The sequence below is a fragment of the Bos taurus genome, chromosome X (assembly GCF_002263795.3).
Source record: "Bos taurus isolate L1 Dominette 01449 registration number 42190680 breed Hereford chromosome X, ARS-UCD2.0, whole genome shotgun sequence".
NCBI lineage: Eukaryota > Metazoa > Chordata > Mammalia > Artiodactyla > Bovidae > Bos > Bos taurus.
In genome coordinates, this window is record NC_037357.1 from 37,363,731 (window position 1) to 37,382,682 (window position 18,952).

Consider the following 18,952-nt stretch of genomic DNA (forward strand, 5'->3'; position numbering starts at 1 on the left):
ATTAAGGTACTTACAAAACTATACCTTTAAAAGCTCATGTGCTCTGTGAGTAGACCATTCTCAAAAGGATACTTCACAACCCTATCATTTCCCTACCTCTGGAGAGAGGAACTGGGAGAGCAGGAGGAAGATGGCCTCTTCATTCAATATCCTTTCATAACTTGACTTTTGTACTCATCTATGTGAAGTGCCTGTTTTAAAAAAATATTTTTTAAGAGTGTTTAAATGAATGAACAAAGATAAATAAATGAAGAGGCAAACCTTATTTTTTTAATAACAGCTTTATTGAGGTAAAATTTTCTCTACAATATACCCATTTGAAGTGTATAATCCAGTGGTTTTTAGCATATGACAGAGTTGTGCAACTATTACCACACTGAATCTTACAGCATTTCAGTCATCCCATAGAGAAACACTATATTCACAAACATTACTCTCCATTCCCACCCAGCCCCTAGTAACTGCTAATTTACTTTCTGTGTCTGTGGATTTGCCTATTCCAGACATTGCATATAAATGAGATCATCTAATAGGTAAACTTTATGAGTCTGCTATTTATCCATTCATCTGTTGCTGCATATTTGGGTTATTTCTACCTTTTGGCTATTGTGAATAATGCTGCAATGAACATTAGTGTACAGCTTTTTGTGTATTTGTATTTTTCTCTTGGGTAATTACCTAGGAGTAGAGTTGCTGGATCATAATTGTAATTCTGTGTTTAACTCTTTGAGGGAATATCAGATCTGGGGGGTTTTTAATAGAAAAAATACAGTGAATATGTCAGTTCTCCCCCAGATTAATCCATGGGTTCAGTCCAGTCTCAAACAGTATGCTAATGGAATTATTTATTATTTGTATAATGATTCTGAAGTTCTCCGTTTTAACATTTACAGTGAGTATTATCATTTTTAAAAAATACTTATTTTTGTCTGTGCTGTATCTTCATTACACATGGCCTTTCTCTAGTTGTGGAGAGCAGGGACTACTCTCTAGTTGTGTTGTGCGGCTTCTCACACTGTGACTTCTCTAGTTGTAGAGCATGGGCTCTGGGCACATGGGCTTCAGTAGTTGTGGTGCATGGGCTCAGTTGTTGCACAGCTGTGGAATCTCCCGGGAGCAGGGATTGAGCCAGTGTCCCCTGCATTGCAGGGCAGATTCTTAACCACTGGACCACCAGGGAAGCCCCTGTTACCAGCTTTATAATTAAAATAAGTCACAGAGGCATTTGCATGTTGGGAAATTTAAGTTTTTAATCAACTGTAAGAATGAGACAAGAATAAATTTATCTTTGGGAAATTGATACTCAAGTGAGCCAAGTATGGATGTAAGATTGGCTAGCAATCCTGTTGTTTTGGATTTTTTTCCCTTTTGGTCGCATGTGTGGCATGTGGGATCTTAGTTCCCTGATCAGGGCTTAAACCTGTGCCCCTGCATTGGGAGCGCAGAGTTTTAACCACTTGACCACCAGGGAAGTCTCAGCAGTCCTTTTTTATTACCCCAAAGGAGATTATTGGTGAATTACAAATTTGCTTTGTTCATTAAGGAGGATGACAATTCATAATTCTACCAAATTTCACCTTCCTTCTAAATGCATTCTAAGAAACTCTCCTGTTGACTTTCAGATAGCTACTCGGAAAGCATGTGGTTTGGCTCTGGCCAAGCTAGGCCATGCAAACGACAGAGTTATTGTGCTGGATGGTGATACCAAGAACTCCACCTTCTCTGACATATTCAAGAGAGAACACCCTGAGCGCTTCATCGAGTGTTTTATTGCTGAGCAAAACATGGTACGTGTGCTAGGAACATCACTTTGAGTCATCTCATTGACAAATGGTGACCCACTCAAGGAGGCCTGCCCCCCTTACAGTTTTTCTTTCCACTTATAAAGGTAAAGGAAGTGGAGGGAAAAAGTCTCCGGGGAAACAAGTAGAGAGCAGTCAGGAAGAGTGTGAGGGGTGGCTTCCAGGATTGCTGGGCCAGGCACGGTTAGATGGCTCCATACTCTCTCCAAAGAGTCTGTAAGCTGCAGCCATCTGACTTCAGGGCTCCTAATCTGAAGAATGCCTAGCTCCCTAGTAGCTCTAGGTGGCCCCTGGGATGTTGTAGGATTGCCTGGCTGTGGCCAGTAGGTGCAGAACCTCAAGGAATTGTGGTCTGTCTCTCCACCTTGTATTATGGGGCCTAATATATCCTAGATATTTCAGTGTTCGTGCAAGTAAATGCCTTGACTTCTAAAGCTCTGCACCAGTGCAGAGGATAGCACACATTTACCCTCACATCACAGAGGTCAGAAACAGCACTGGCCAGAAATCTATGGGCCAGCAGGCCTCACGTGACCAGAGATATTTTGTTTGGAACAAATAGTATTTACAAATATTTTAAGTTAGTTGCCAGCTTTTTAAGGTCAGGAAATTTTTATATGGAATCCAGATTTCTGGATTTTTCTTAAAGAATGGGAAGATCTGGCAACATTGGAACAACATTCCCTCCTTCCTGCCACCAGTTGGCTGGAGTCAAGCAGGGGCCCTGTTTAAATGGGCATCCACAGCCATCTCGCCATGTCCCTGCCTCCTGCTGGCCTGCTCCTTTGTTCATGGTGCTTCCCTGGCCCTATCAGTGTTGGAATCTAAGCCCCTCTGTTCAGTAAAGCAGGTCACTGCAATTGTAAGGATATGAGCATTTTTCAGTGGGTCTCATTAACCTATTTCCATTTTGAATGGAAAAAAAAATACAACTCATATTTTTCTGAATTGAGCTTCAAAAAGTTTGCTTCCCTAGGCATTGATTCTTTCAACCAGCAACTGAAAAAAAAAAAAAAAAAACTAGTAAAGAAGCAGCCACCAAGTGAGTAGTGTCCTGTGCTGCCAGATAAAACTGGTGGCTACAGGGAGAGCATGACTAGGGCCAATCAGGAGCAAGCTCTCAGAAGAGGTGACATTTAAACTGAGACTTAAGTGACAAGGAGTCTGTCACACGCAGATCCAGGGACAGCATTCCGAGCAGAGCGCCCAGCTAGCTCTCCTGCATGCCCAGATTGGAGCTGTTCAGGGAGCAGGAGGAAGGGCCCGAGACTCTGGTATGGAGAAGAGCTTGTTGAGGGAAGTGGGGGAGTGGCAGGAGATGACAGCTTGGACCAGGACAGTAGCTGTGGGGTTGGGGAGATGCAGACTCATGCAGGGTAGATGACCGGGTGGAACCAAGGCTGGCAATAGGGCATAGGCCAGAGCACCTGGGAGACAGACAAGACTGGGGCAGGAATGGGTTTTGGGGGCACAGGAGCTCTCGGTGAGCCCTGAGGGGTTAGACTACCTCTTAGACTGGGGGTAGGGGTGCCAGGTAGGTCAGGATAGATCATTTATCTCCAAATGTGTTTGCTTTCCAAACCACTGAATGTCTTTTTCTAAGTAGATCTAAAAGCTTTAAGTTAACATCTAAATTTTTCGTTAAATTTTTTAAGTTCGCATCTAAATATATCCTTGGTATCTAGATTTAACTGATGCCGAGGATGTAACTTCCCATATATTGTAATTTGTGACAGTTGAATACTTAAATCATCCAGTTACACAAAGGCTTTCTTTGTCAGAAATTAAATGTTTTTCTGCTTGAACTCTTAATTCCATTCTACTTCTTACTCATGAAAGCCTTTTACTGATAATTCTGCAATAAACTATGCATATACATTGATGGTTTTTAAAATTTGTTTCCTACATCCACAGGCCTTAGAGCATTACCATTTTTTTCTTCTGGATTGAGCTATGGCTATAATTTTTAGCTTGTGTAGCAGTAGTTAAGTACATTTAGAGCTAGAATGAGGTAAGATTCAGAACAAAATCTATTTGTATTTAAATGATGTAAGTGCCAGAAAACCTTATTCAAGTAAATATGGTGCTGGAAAGAGTAAGAATTTTGTTGCATCAACGTCATTCAGTTCATTTGAATCCCGTCCCAGCTGTAAGCCAAAAATCATACACAGTGATCTTTCATGTCCAGTTGTTTGTGGAAAATTATTTGTAAAGGATTGGCACTTCAGTTAGATTCTTTTTCAGTTTTGTTAGAAGAATTGGAAAACCCCTGACTTACGGAAGGATTTGTTGTCCAGTCTTTTGAGCTTTTTAGTTTTTCAAGGCTGCTGTGATTATTTCAAATTATTCTTTCTGTTTCTGGAGCTCTTACATTCCAGGATGTTGCCCCACTGAAGGAGCAACCCAAGGTGGGTGAGAGTATACCTTTTGGCAGTTAGTTGCTGGGAGGTGATTATCAGGGAGACAGTGGGAAGGAGGCCCTGGGCCCTTTCCCTAGCAGGCAGATGTGGGAGTCAAGGATCTTGATGTTGAGACCAGCCATAGCCATGCACCCTTTGAAAGGTCTTTGTTTACCTCCAAGATACTCATCTTCTAGTTTGAAGGCCACCAGGGTGTGTGAGCCTGGCTTTGCAGGAGAGGTGAGCAATAGAGAGACAGAGGAGACCTTAGCATCATGCAGATCAGAGTGACACCGTGGGACCCCATGCTGGTTCCCTGTGAAGGGGGCAGATGAGGAGGAGTGTGGCACTTAGTCCAGGCGCACCTCCTGGCAGATCCAGCTGGGGAGGGAGCAGCAACATCCAGTGAGGCAGGTGGTCCCTAGTGCTGGATGCACCTCAGAGGTCAGATGTGATGCAGAGGAACTCAGGTGACCTTTTACATTTGGCCCCTTCCAGGTCCCTCAAGGGGATGGTGGCCTAGATGAAGGAGAACGTGCAGAAAGTGGGAAATGAGAGAGTGTGCAAGGTTTTCCTGGGAAGGAGAACATGGACGAAGGGCAGGATCTGGAGCAGGAGTGCAAGGGGAAAGTGAGGGAGAAACTGAGGTGATGTGGGAAGGGAGGGGACAACTGCACGGTCAGAGAGCCCCTTGAGAAAACAGGAGAAAGATGAGATTCAGCAGGGTGGGGAGAGGGGACAGAGGCAGGGGACGAGGAGAGTGGGAAGGAGACCCACAAGGACTGCAGGGCAGCCTTGAGTGTCCCGAAGTTCCCCAGCTTGGATTTGAAGGAATGGGGCCAGCACTTCAGTTCCTCTCATTTCTGGCAGTGTTCAGGGGACATGGTGAATTTGCCAGGTTTGGGATTTTCCCAGGTAGGTGATTGGAGGGAGGGTGTGGCGAGGTGAGGGGGTACAAAGGATAGGTGATCCTGAGAAGCATACACTCTACACTGGGAAACAGGAGGGGAAGTGGGCTCCAAGAGTATTCTGATTCACCTTCTTTGTGATGCAGGTGAGCGTGGCACTGGGATGTGTCACCCGTGGTCGCACCGTGGCTTTTGCTTGCACCTTCGCTGCCTTTTTAACCCGAGCATTTGATCAGATCCGGATGGGAGGCATCTCGCAAACCAACATCAATCTTATTGGGTCCCACTGTGGGGTGTCCATAGGTATGAGTTCTCAATGCCTTCGTCTTAATTGCCCCCCTCCTTTACAGAGAAAGATCAGTGTGTGAGCAGTTGAACTGCCCAACATAGAGTTCCGTGATACTAGTTTGATTATTTGTAACCTGTTTTTTTAAAAAGGCCATATTGTGTTTTAGAAGTTCCAGAAACTGGGTAACTTTTTAGCTGATCTTCTGGTATTACTGTAAAGTGCCTATTGTTTCAGTCATTGAGAAATACTTACCCTGAGTGCCTCTTCTGTGTCAAGCCACATACTGGGTAGTGATTTGGCCACTCTGGCATCACAGAATTCTTTCCTGCTGTTTGGTCGCCTCAGTCTGAGTTGGGACAAACAGCCTGCCAGGGCTCTGCTGGGATAAGCAGCCTGGTCAGGTAGAATGGGAAGCCTCAAGGAGCTCAACATCAGGGCATTAACTGTGGATGGGAAATGGGGGAGCCAGGAGGAGGATGGAGGTGTCCATTAGCACTGGATGGAAAATGGAACAAACCTGTAAGAGCCTGAGCAAAGACGTCAACATCACTGACAGAAGGAGGAGTCCCAAACTGCATGAAAAGCAAAACGCCAGTGCCCAGTGGTTTCTTGCCTAGGAAACATCTGGGAGTTGTGTTTGTGGAGGATAGCAATGGGGACTATAGAAAGATGGGGCACCTGACACGCCTGTGGCAGGGCAGGTCATCAAGGTAGATGTGACTGACAGCTGACCCTTGCTGCCAGAAGGCTGGAGGGGAGGGCTGGAACTGCACGTCTGGGTGTTGTCCCAGGGACTTCAGGGAGAGCTCAACTGGCAAAGGAGACTATGGGTGAGCCAGATTTAACGGAAGAGAGGAGGGCATGCACAGGGGCCTCTCCTGGGGCTGGGTGCAAAGTCAGTTTTAAAGTCAGCCAAGTGGAAAAGTGGTTCTAAGTCCAACCCAGAAGAACTGGAGTTCTTTGGAGAGACAACAGTCCCAGGCCAGGCAGTGTCCATGGTGACAGTCTCCTTTCTAGCTGGAAGAGCTCGGACATCCTGGTGTACATTGGGTTACATGAAGTCCCTGAGTTCCAACAGTACCCCCAGGGCACCCCGAAGGTATGTTCTATAACGCTCAGCTACTTTAAAGGCCATGAGAAATGAGAGACCACTCAAGTCTGAAAACTTTAATCTCTTGATGGAAAAGAGCAGAGAAGAAACAACAGAGTCTGGAGGGACCCTCCTCAGAGAAGAGGACAGGGGCAGAGACCTGGTACTTGGAAGAGAGCACGGGTAACCTAGGGCAGCAGTACCAGTCACACTGAGTGCCAGATGCTGGCGAGGCTCGAGGCCAAGAAGTGGCTTCTGCTGTGTTGCTTGCAATGTCCGTAGTGACTGCTGGGATTGTGGCCCCCATGGCAGGCAGCACAGTTGCTCATCCAGTGGAGGGCAGGCTCCTACTGGGGTCTCTTTGTTGGGCTATGGTTTTGCTTTCTCAGGTGAAGATGGCCCCTCCCAGATGGCCCTGGAAGACCTAGCCATGTTCCGAGCCATTCCAAACTGCACGATTTTCTATCCAAGTGATGCCATCTCGACAGAGCATGCTGTTTTCCTGGCGGCCAATATCAAGGTATTTCTTAGAAAGCACTGGTGCAGACAAAAAATGTGTCTGGGCTCTGCTGCTAGTTTGGTTCTGATGGTTTGATATTACTTTTCTCATCACAAAGGTAATAGATATTTGTTACAGGTAATTTGGTGGCTCAGAGGTTAAATGGCACCCCACTCCAGTACTCTTGCCTGGAAAATCCCATGGACGGAGGAGCCTGGAAGGCTGCAGTCCATGGGGTCGCTGAGGGTCGGACACGACTGAGTGACTAACACACACACACACACACACACACACACACACACACGTAATTTGATCGCAGGCTTTTTTTGGCTGCACTGGGTCTTTGTTGCTGCACAGGTTTACTCTAGTTGTGGCAAATGGGGCCTACTTTCTAGTTGTGGTGTGCAGGATTTTCATTGTGATGGCTTCTCTTGTTGCAGAGCATGGGCTCTAGGGTGCACACGGGCTTCAGTAGTTGTGGCACATGGGCTTAGTCTCTCTGTGGCATGTGGGATCCTCCTGGTGCAGGGATCTAACCTTTGTCACCTGCACTGGCAGGCAAATTCTTAACCACTGGACCACCAGGGAAGTCCTGTAGGATTCCCTTTAAATATAGAGCCATTACCCCAAAAAGGGTAATGGAAGCACGTAGAACATGAACACATTTGCATTGTAAAAAAGCAGTGCAGAACAAGGTCAAATTCCCAGCGACCTGTATGGGGTGGGACTTAGGTCAAGAAGAGGGGGAAACGGGGGTGCTCTGGGACTCAGAGTCCTTGGCAGAGCCATGGGAGTGGGCTCCAGTGACAAGCCACCAGGTGCGGGTGTTAGACACAGCCTGTGTGACTGCCACCTCGTGATAGCCAGAAAGCTGGAGTTGTCAGCTGCAACTGCACATGAACCCTAGAATCCCCAGCCCTGGGGCCCACCCTCCTCAAAAACTGCTTAGAAGGGTAAGAGTCTGACTTCTGCCCTGCCTGCCCCTCCTGAAGTCTCACCCAGGGGCATCAGTTGGACACAACCTGGCTCCTGGCCAGAACCCAGCTGCAGGGGCTTCCCTGATGGCTCAGCGGGTAAAGAATCTGCCTGCAGTACAGGAGACACAGAACCCTGAAGCTGCAGGAAAATTTAGGGAACAGAATCTTTACCTTTCCAAACTCTCCAGCTAGCAGTCACTGGACTCACCTCACCACTACCACCCCCCAGCTCTGCACACAACCCTGTGCACAATTGAGATGGGTCATGCAACACACAGGTTCCCTTCCTGGCATTTCCAACGTGTGTGACACATGAGTTTCTTTGACTTTTTTTTCTTTATTTTTTAACCTAAGTGAGCTCACACATGGTTCTGTACTTTTCTACTTGGTGTATCCTGGACATTGTCTGCACATACAGCACAAGCTCATGTGTGTTGCAGTATCTTATTTGTGGAAAGTTCAAAAGAAACATCAGAATAGAGGTTGCTTCTTGGGTGGGAGAGAGGCATGAGGGAACTTTCTGGGCAAGTACAAATGATCTCCAAACTGAGGAGACAGATACATGGTGTATAACTTGTCAGAATTCAGGGTGTGCTCCACTTAAGTAAATTTTACCTCCTAAAAATGTACTGAACAGAAGTAGTTCATAGTGTGTAAATGAACAAAAGGAAGCAGTGTTTCTAAATTAATGTATTAGTTTATCGTGTGTGATTTCAACAATTGGGTTCTCTGGTGGCACAGAGAATTCGCCATTTCCCCCTATCGGGATCTTCCCAATCCAGGAATTAAACCTGGGTCTCTTAGGTCTCCTGCACTGGGAGGCGGGTTCTTTACCACTAATGCCACATGGGAAGCCCCGTAGACAGAGGAGCCTGGTGGGCTACACAGTCCATGGGGTCACAGAGTTCAACATGACTTAGCATGCATGCACACAAATTAACAAATACTCTATAGATATTTGAGTATTTGTTTATAGTTCTATTTATATGTTCAAGGTGATGATGATGAAAAGAATTGACATCTTCTCATTGGAAGATGAGTAATTTTATGTTCTGGTATCTAAGGTATTTCTTTTTTTTTATTTTTTTTAAATTTTATTTTATTTTTAAACTTTACATAATTGTATTAGTTTTGCCAAACATCAAAATGAATCCGCCACAGGTATACATGTGTTCCCCATCCTGAACCCTCCTCCCTCCTCCCTCCCTGTACCATCCCTCTGGGTCGTCCCAGTGCTCTAGCCCCAAGCATCCAGTATCGTGCATCGAACCTGGACTGGCATCTCGTTTTAGGGTATTTCTAAGAATGAAGTATTATACACTGTTGCGACAAAAATTGTTTACCGTTATGTTTTAGGGTTTCTATTCAAGGTAAGTAAGAGCTCGTGCCCCGAGTTTACATTCTATTGAGACAGATCGGTGTGTATCTGAGGAAGCTTTCCCAAAGGGGTGAGCATGATAGCATGGAGAGCTTGTCACTGGGCATCCAGCAGCTTCCCTCACAGGCTTTTGCCTCCTGATCAGTAACACCTGACCTGTTGCCAGTGGTTAGAGACAGTTATCCCTCGCTCCAGAATGCACATTTTGTTTTTCGTACTAAGAATTGTTCAGTACTTCCCAGCTTCTTTTTAAGGTTTATTAGTTGGAAATTTAGTTTTATTTTCTAAACTGTGGCTCTGGTATTCATTTACACCCTAGGGGATGTGCTACATTCGAACCAGTCGGCCAGAAACTGCAATTATTTACACCCCACAAGAAAGCTTTGAGATTGGACAGGCCAAGGTAAGGCCTTAAGTTCTCCTGTATCTTCCAGTATTAGTTTGTGTTGGGAGCACTGTTCTTTACAGCCAGAGTCAGGGGCCCCAACAGTTGAGGCTTCATTCTTCATTTGTTCTAGTTTTTTAAAAAAATCATATTTGCCTGCTTTTCTTCAGAAAGTAATATTCTGCCAGTGTCAGCCTAAACTTAACTTTTCTCCTTTCTGAAAGGAGTCTCTGTTGAACCCTTAAAGATAAATAACTTGAAGACTCTTGAGTTGCTTGGCTGTACGTTACCACAGACAACGTCAAGCTAAAAAAATGATAGAACCCATTTCAAATGAGTAGTAGATCTGTTAGGTTCTTGTTTTGCCCATTGGAGGCCAGGAATATAACAAACATGAACCGTCTTGCCTCTGGCCATCGTGTGGCCCTGAGGTTGGTTTTGTGGGATGTGGCCGCAACCTTCAGGCCTGCTGGGTGCTTCCTATCTCCTGTGTCCTTGAGAAAGCCTTGGAAGCACAGATAGTTAGCAGCCATATTTTTTTTTTTTTTTTTTGCTAATGAATTAAATTTTTATTTTTTATTTATTTATTTTTTTGTACCCCAATGTTCATCGCAGCCATGTTTTGAAGATAAGGGCCAAAGAAGGGTAAGCAGCAAGCCCAGTCAGCAGCCTGCTGTCTGTGGGCCTGCCTTTCAGAGTTGTACGTGCAGAAAGCCAGTAGCATCTATGGAGAAAATACATGATTGTCCACCACCTAGAGGGCAGGCCTTAAGACGTTTGGGCATGTTTTCTTCCTGACTTTTTCTAGGTGTATATCTTAGTTGAGATCATGCTGTGTAGGACTGTTTTATGTCCTGCCTTTTATCTTATAAGCCTTTTAGAATACTCTTCTTAAGTATGTAAAAGAATGATAGTCACTCTTAAAGGAGCAATACATGACTTCCAACTTGATTGATAAGGACTAGGCTGCACCAGAATTCACAGTGGTAGTGTGCTCAGAATGAATAAATGAGCCCTGAATAGCTTTAGTGCCACAGGAGAGCAGGTATATTCAGAACAGTTCCAGCCCCCCATAGTTTCATTCCACTGAATGGAAAAGCTGAACTATTCACTTCAGTGTGAAGTACAGGTGCTACTGTTACATGGACTCCCACTCAAGGCCATCTGTTTGCCTCTGGGGGTGGCAGGGAGGGTGTCTCGCTGACAGTCATGTGGTTTTCAGAGTTTTCACATCTCTCTTGTCTTTTTTTCCCCATGATGTTTGTCCTATCCTGACAAAATGAAGTAAATTTCCTGATGTGAGTTAAATTATGTGTGACGATATGCATGGCATGAGTAATTCAAGGCTGGGTTTGCAAAGGGGCATATAGGGGTGTGTGTGTATATTTACATATACACACATAAAAAGGCTAGGACATTCTTAAAGGATGGGGCAAGTGGTTTAAAGCCCTAAATATCTAGTCAGCAGTGGTGCTTATGCTACAGGGAAACCTATAGAGAGGAATGCAATGCAGACTAATTCCAGATGCCTTTGGTTGGGTGACTTTGAAAGAAACAAACCAATGGAAAACAGAGCAGAGAACCCTGTCTGCTTACAGACTAGCAAATGGTTGGGAACATGGGCTTTGAATTCATACGGGTCTGGCTGTTGGTCTCAACCCTGCCCTGGGCGAGTTCCTCCTGTTCTCAGGTTTGCTTTCCTCAGTCACAGAATGGGCCCACTAATGCATGGGCATCACAGGGCACTTGGGCATGCAGGGTGCTTGGCACAGAGCACCCCAAGATGCTCTCAAATAGCCCTCATTAGCACATTCATCATCAGAGTCCAATCTGCATGGATACCTCCAGAAAGAGGTCTAAGCAGTCCAGAGGTGGTGCCTTTTCAGATCCCTTGGTGGGGGTGAGTCCACACTGGAGCAAATGGGCTGTGGAATTTGCTTCTGGCCTTCTGCCTTTCACATTCCAGTTGGAAATCCACTTGCTTTGGTAAAGGGTCATTTTGCATACATACTGTAAAAGAACTTAGTGATTTGGCATTGTGAATCATGAGGAAAGGTAGACAAATTTGTTAAATAAACATGAAGTGGGGCTTATTAAAGAGAGCAGTCCTTATTGGTCAGTGTGCTGACTCAGCCTTTCGTATAGTGAACTATGAAGCACTGAAATTGGTAGGCTCGGGAGAGCAGACTGTCCTCCACTTTGAGATTGATTCTGTGTAGTAAGCGCAGCATTTTTGTTTTGTGGGTGCAACACCAGGTCATCCGTCAAAGTGTGAACGACAAGATTACGGTTGTCGGAGCTGGAATTACTTTGCACGAAGCCTTAGCTGCCGCTGATGATCTTTCCAAGCAAGGTCAGTTGGGGGTTGCTGAACACTGAAGTTTGGGCTGGAAGAGGTTGGGCTGCCTGTCTGCCCCAATGCATCTTTTTAGTCTAAGTCTGCTTGATACACTAAGCTGGTTATTGCTATTTTCCAGGTATTTCTCTCCGTGTCATTGACCTGTTTACTGTTAAACCTCTGGATGCTGCCACCATCATCTCCAATGCAAAAGCCACAGGTGGCCAGATTATCACAGTGGAGGATCACTACCCAGAAGGTGTGTGCAAGCCTTAGGGGGGACCATTTTGAAAGTCTGCTTTGGTGGAACATGTTTTGTTTTCCTTGACCAGAAGTATGCCATGACCACGGGCAGTCCCTCCAGCTGACCACTCACCCTGTATTACTTTCTCTTTGTAAGGGTGTGGGTGTAGGGTCTCTTGCCCATCTACACTAGCCAAGGGAGGTCCCATGTCCATCCTTGTCGATGTGTTTCAGCACAGTGTGCCCTGCCTGGTCCTTGGCTGGCTCAGTGGCAGTACAGAGGAATGTCTAACTTGGCATTGTGGCGGGATGGATCATAAGAAGCTTCACAGTTGCTCTTGTGTATTGACTGATTCATAGTTTGCCCCCTGCAAAAAATGCAGACAGTACCTTGCAAGCAGAGAACACAGCAAATGCAGGAAGTGTGACCAGCGAGAGGGGGCTGAGCAGTGTTCGGCCTGGGAAAGTCAGGTAGGGCAGAGGAGCGAGTGGGGAGCTTCATGTGTTCATGTGTCAGGGGCTCCAGAGCAAGCCCATGGTCTGCAGGGAAGCACTCTCCAAGGAAGGGGCACACACTGGGACCCCCAGGGGCAGAAGACACGGGTCAGGGGTGAAGACCCCCATGCCTTTGGTTCCCTCCCTCCTTTGGGGGGCCCCCAGCATGCTCCCTTAACTGGCAGCAACAGATGCCCCCCTGGAGACCTAGGGAACCCACTCGAGACTCATTGCCGTGAGTAGTATTAAGGGCTGATGGCTGCCAGGCACATGCCAAACTTCCCGACTCCCAGAGGAAAGCAGGTGAGCCCCATAAGTCACCCTGTGGTGCCAACAGCTGAGGCACAGAGACCACTCTTAGCAGTAGGGAAAGTGTCTCATTGATGTCAAGGACTCATACCAGCCTGCCTGGGCACCACCCCCAGGCCAGCCTTGCATGCTGGCCTTTCTGAAGTCAGAAGCTAATTCTTGGGCTCCTGACAGGTTTGAGAATCTGAGCTCCACAGATCCTTGTGTCCATGGAGCCCCAGTGGAGATAACCCCTGCCATAAGTGGGGCTGGGAGCAATTTGAAGACTTGTACTGTTGAATGAGAACTCTTCTGGACAGTTAGGGAACAGTTGTTTATAAATCAGTGCCTAGTGAGAAACTTTTCTCCCTGGGAACCACCACATTCAAAGGTCTCTACATGATGGGGTTTTGAGGCTGACTAGCTGCTTCCAGAACATACCCTAATATCCCTTGCTTCTTCAGGTGGTATCGGGGAGGCCGTCTCTGCAGCCGTCTCCATGGAGCCTGACATCGTGGTCCATCACCTGGCAGTGTCAGGGATCCCTCGGAGCGGGAAGCCCAGTGACCTGCTGGATATGTTTGGAATCAGTTCCAAACACATCATATGGGCTGTGGAACGAATTTTAATGAAATAGCTTAGCTGTTGGCTTTGACCAACAGACTGGCCTGTTTACCTTACCTTACATTTATGCTTGTTGCCAAATGATTACTTAAATCTATGCTATTGTGCTTTATTCTTTTTAAAAATAATGCAAGTTAACTGCTTTCTTGTTAAGCCATAACTACATATAACACGTATAACTCTTACCTTTGAATCATTAAAGTGGATTATAAGATAAAGTCTGAAGTGACAGAATAGCTAACAAAACAACCACCTGATAGCAAGTTTTCTGATGAGACTAGAGATAACTGGGGTAGAGACCAACATAAGGTAACAGTTTCTTAAATGTGTGCATTTTCCTCATAAGTAAAAGAAAAAAATGTGAATTGTAGACTGCAGTCGCCCAAGTTGGGCAGTATTATACCACCATGCTGCCCACTGATGGCCCATGCATGAGGTCAGGTGCTACTATCCTACCTGCAGCCTTCCAGGTACTGTGTGACTGCAGTTGATGTGGAATTTCCTCTGGTGTTTGCCTTCATCCCTCTCCCATGCAGAGGCTGTGGAGCAGCAGTGAAAGCTCTTAGGATGTGCTGTACTGTTTGAAGTGACTGTTCTGTGAAGAGAGGACACGACTAGGTCTGACCTCCACACTCTGCTCTCTGGTCAGATCTCAGGAATGTCTTATTTACTCAGTGACCAAACCAAACTGTTAGCTCAATTGTACTCATCTACTGAGGATATTAAAGTTGACGTTAATAAAGCAATGAAGAACTGGCTAGCTGTTTTGCTCTGTGCCTTGGATGTGTGATTTTGTTTCTCCTTGATAAAATCCTAAATAAGGAAGAAGCTGTTCTTTAAACCAGGAGAGAGATCCATGTCCCCAACAAGCCCTGGAAAGGGTAGTGGGCAGGAGGTGTACCACTAGAGGACAGTATTCAGCCTGAAAAGCCAGCCCTGAGCCAACTCCTTATTTTAGGTCAGAGCATTTAAACCATGTGGTTGGAATACAAGAGAATACCTGCCAGATAAATGAAGGATAGACCGGAGCTTCAAAACTAAAGTTGGCTGGATGTATCTGGAATGTCGTGGTCCTTATTTCTGTCATTCTCACTAACTGGTCATCAAGGGGTTTTTGTTCTAGAATGTGTGGTAGAGATGGAAGAACCAGTCTGCCACTGAGTTATTTGCAGAGCCTAGTCTTTCTGTTCCTGGCTTTTTAACTCACTAAGCTGGTTCCCTGGCCTGTAAAATTAGCATGATAGTATGCTTATTTCATAAAACTTCAAAAATTTTAAAAATAGTTGATGTAATTGATAGAAAATATATCAAATGTATCAAAATACAAAAATATTAAAAATACCAGGGACTTCCCTGATGGTCCAGTGGCTAAGACTGCACTCCCAATGCAAAGGGCCTGGGTTAAATCCCTGGTTGGGGAGCTAGAGCCCACATGCTGCAGTGCTGCAAGTAAGTCCTGGTGCAGGCAAGTAAATATTAAATAGTTGACATTTTTCTATAAAAATAACAGTTGATTACAGGGTCATATAGAAAATTGATAAAATGCAAATAATCAAAATTTTACCTCACTTAACTGGACATCTCACATTCCATGCAGTTCACCCATTGAAAGAATACAAGTTAGTGGTACTTAGCATACTCAGAGTTCTGTAACCATCACTGTGGTTCATTTTAGGACATTTGTATCACTCCAGAGAGAACTGCACCCCTGAGTAGTCCCCATTCACTGTCCCAGCCCCTGGTAACCACTCGTGTGTTTACTGTTTCTAGGGTTTTAACATATTCTGGACATTTTGTATGAATGGAATCACAGTATGTGACCTTTTTGTCTCCTAGCTTCTTAGCATAATGTATTTCAGGTTCATCTACATTAGAGCATGTTACAGAATTTCATTCTTTTTTATGGCCACATAATAGTCCATCCTATGTATAGACTGTTTTGTCCATCGGTTTGTAGAAATCTGAATTTTTACTTTTTGTCTATTGTGAATAATGCTACGAACATTCCTTTTCAAGTTTGTGGATTATAGTTTTACTTACATTGCTACTGCTAAGTTGCTTCAGTCGTGTCCAACTCTGTGCGACCCCATAGATGGCAGCCCACCAGGCTCCTCTGTTCATGGGATTCTCTAGGCAAGAACACTGGAGTGGGTTGCCATTTCCTCCTCCAATGCATGAAAGTGAAAAGTGAAAGTGAAGTTGCTCAGTCGTGTCCAACACTTAGCGACCCCATGGACTGCAGCCTACCAGCCTCCTCTGTCCGTGGGATTTTCCAGGCAAGAGTACTGTAGTGGGGTGCCATTGCCTTCTCCATTACTTGGTGTATATTGGGTGTATATATATTGGTGTATTATTGGGTGTATATAAAGCTAGGAGTTGCTGGGTCATGTGATAATTGTTTACTCTTTTGAATGTGTGTGTGTGTGGTTAAAGTAGATTCACCAGGGGTGAATGAAACTGACCATAATGATAACCATGACATCTGTAAAGCACTCTAAGGTAAAGCTGTTATGAACACACAAGCTAGGATGTGTGACCAGGCACTGTGCACCACACCAGCTTGTATTTAGATGTATAATGCCTGATTTGGTGATGTTCACAACAAATACTGTGCAGCAATGCACTGTTGAAGCCTAAATGGAGTTCCAAATACAATCCATGATAAAAACTCCATTCCAAAAGCCTGAGTTCAGGCCCCCACAGGAGTTGGGCAAGAACAGAAGAGCTGACTTTAGGAATAGGGGCTGGGAGGAGAGAGGATCATGTAGGGATGGGAGTGGCCCAGCTATACCTCCAGGGTGCAGAGTAGCTGAGGTGATAAGGGACAGGAATGCTGTCAACTGGTCTAGGTGCTTAAGTGTCTGAATGTCCCTTGATCTAGAGCCACAGACTCGGGTGACCCTGACGCATGATTCTAATCCACAGGTTGCCTACTTGTGTATGTAAAGGTGAACTAAAGTCACCCGTTTTGGCCTCAGTTTTATTTCTCAAAGGGGATGACAGTGCTGAGGGTGGGGACAGCTTCTCCCATAGGGCTGTGGCCAGGATTTTAGAAATGCCATATAAATGTCCCCACTGAAGGCTACCCTAGCTTGTGGCGCGTTCGTACTCCCCAGCAGTGGCCTCCAGTACGCACGCGTGCACGCCCCAGCCACTTTCCAGCCTCTCTAGGATCGCCCAGGGCTCAGCAGAGAATCGGCCCCGCCTTCTCCCTCTCTGGCCAACCCTCTCCTCGGCAGCCTTGGCTGCTCCAACCTCCCCCACCTCCAACCCGCCTGTACCTACCCACCATTTGGCCACTGCCTGGCGAAGGCCTGCACCCCACCCGCCCCGCCGGCTCTCCGCACACCTTGCGCCCGCCCGGGCCGACCAATCCGCGCAGCCTGGGCCATGTCATGGGGTTTTGTCCGGTCACTCACTGAGCCTTAGCCAATCAGCATCACAGGCACTGCCCTCGGGGGGTGGGGCCGCCCTGAAAGGGGTGAATATGATGGCGTGAGGCTGCAGCCTCGACCCCCGAAGCAGAGAGAGGCCTGCGGCGGCCTAGGTCCCCAGAAACAAACCGAATGACAGTGCTCCCAACCGAGAGCTGACGGCCCGCAGAGAGCAAGAGGTATGGCCCGAGAGAAGAGGAAGCTGAGGTTGGTTGAGGTAGTGGTGGACGGGCGGGGCCGGGGCATAGTGGCAGATATGCGTGAAGGTGCACAAAAGGCTGGTGGCAAAGGTGTGCAGCACAGCCCTCCTGGACATAAAAGGACAGAGAAAGTGATTCCACGTGGACAGTTGGGGTCTGGGAGCGGAGTCCTCCAGTTGGAGCACGCCCACCTACAGACATGCCTCCCCAAGGACAGCTTTACCAGCCACCAGAGAGAAGACAGGTACATTCTATCTCCCTACTGTGGCACAATACCTTGCTGGGCCATGCACAGGATGAGAAACGGGGTGCCTGACACTCAGTAATCCTGAAATGATCCCTACAGGGTTCCCTGCTTACTGAGAAGAACAGACAGAAAACTTGCAGGCCACTCAAGCAAGAAGGGAAGAGTGTAGTGGAGAGGTGCAGAGATGAAAGATGCCCCCACCCTCACTGTATCCCTGTCCCCTGGATCATGCAGTAATCGGACCCCACTTAGGGGTCTTAAAGGGCTTCCCTTTTGGCTCAGCTGGTAAAGAATACTCCTGCAATGCAGGAGATCTGGGTTTGATCCCTGGGCCAGGAAGATCGCCGGGAGAAGGGAAACGCTACCCACTCCAGTATTCTGGCCTGGATAATTCCATGGACAATATAGTCCATGGGGTCGCAAAGAATTGGACACGACTAAGCGACTTTGACTTCACTCACTTCACTGTGGGTCTCGTGGCAACAGGACATGGTGGCAGAGGGTCTGGAGGACAATTGGTGTCCCCTTGCAAGGCATTGGCACCAGGTGAGGTAATGACACAGTCCGCAAAGGACAGAACACCAGCATCCCAGACACAGCTGGGCAAGCTACTTCCATCAGCAAGGGAGGCTCTGGGGGACGGGGGGCTTGCCGATTGTCAGCTTCCACTGAGGGCAACCAAATATCCCAAGTCTCAGTTTTAAGGCCCCACTCATCCACGCAGTGGAAGGCCACACAGGCGCTGGCCTGAAGCCCGATTCTGTGGGAGGTTGCTGAGGTGACCGCGCCCAGACCGGCCACTCGAGGAGCCCCTCGGATGGCTAGGGAGCCCGCACCCACACTAAGACAATTACCTGTGGTGAGCTGAGTGCCAGGCTGTGACAGTGCAGGAGCGGCTGAGAGGATCTACCCCACGCCCGAGGCCAGGGGCGGTGGCCAGGAGGAGCTACCCCACGTCCAAGGAGCGGTGGCTGTGCAGGCGCAGGAGGGCCTAGAGGAGCTACTTCATGTTCAAGGTCAGGAGGGGCGGTAGTGAGGAGATACCCCTCATCCAAGGTAAGGAGCAGTGGCTGTGCTTTGCTGGAGCAGCTGTGAAAAGATACCCCACGTCCAAGGTAAGAGAAACCCAAGTAAGACAGTAGATGTTGCAAGAGGGCATCAGAGGGCAGACACACTGAAACCATTCTCACAGAAAACTAGTCAATCTAATCACATGGACCACAGCCTTGTCTAACTCAATGAAACTAAGCCATGCCCATGGGGCAACCCAAGACGGGTGGGTCATGGTGGAGAGGTCTGACAGAATGTGGTCCACTGGAGAAGGGAATGGCAAACCACTTCAGTATTCTTGCCTTG

At 46.9% G+C, this 18,952-nt stretch overlaps 1 protein-coding gene across 1 annotated transcript in view; it reads left to right on the plus strand.

Moving 5' to 3' along the window:
• Positions 1 to 14,473, plus strand: part of TKTL1 (transketolase like 1) — a 28,463-nt gene extending 13,990 nt beyond the window's left edge. The window contains exons 7-13 of the mRNA NM_001045972.1: positions 1,623 to 1,787; positions 5,256 to 5,412; positions 6,878 to 7,008; positions 9,662 to 9,745; positions 11,984 to 12,080; positions 12,205 to 12,324; positions 13,556 to 14,473. Of these exons, the coding sequence (NP_001039437.1) occupies positions 1,623 to 1,787; positions 5,256 to 5,412; positions 6,878 to 7,008; positions 9,662 to 9,745; positions 11,984 to 12,080; positions 12,205 to 12,324; positions 13,556 to 13,728 (927 nt within the window). The 3' untranslated portion in view covers positions 13,729 to 14,473. The remainder of the gene's footprint in view (positions 1 to 1,622; positions 1,788 to 5,255; positions 5,413 to 6,877; positions 7,009 to 9,661; positions 9,746 to 11,983; positions 12,081 to 12,204; positions 12,325 to 13,555) is intronic.
• Positions 14,474 to 18,952: the final 4,479 nt, after the last annotated feature.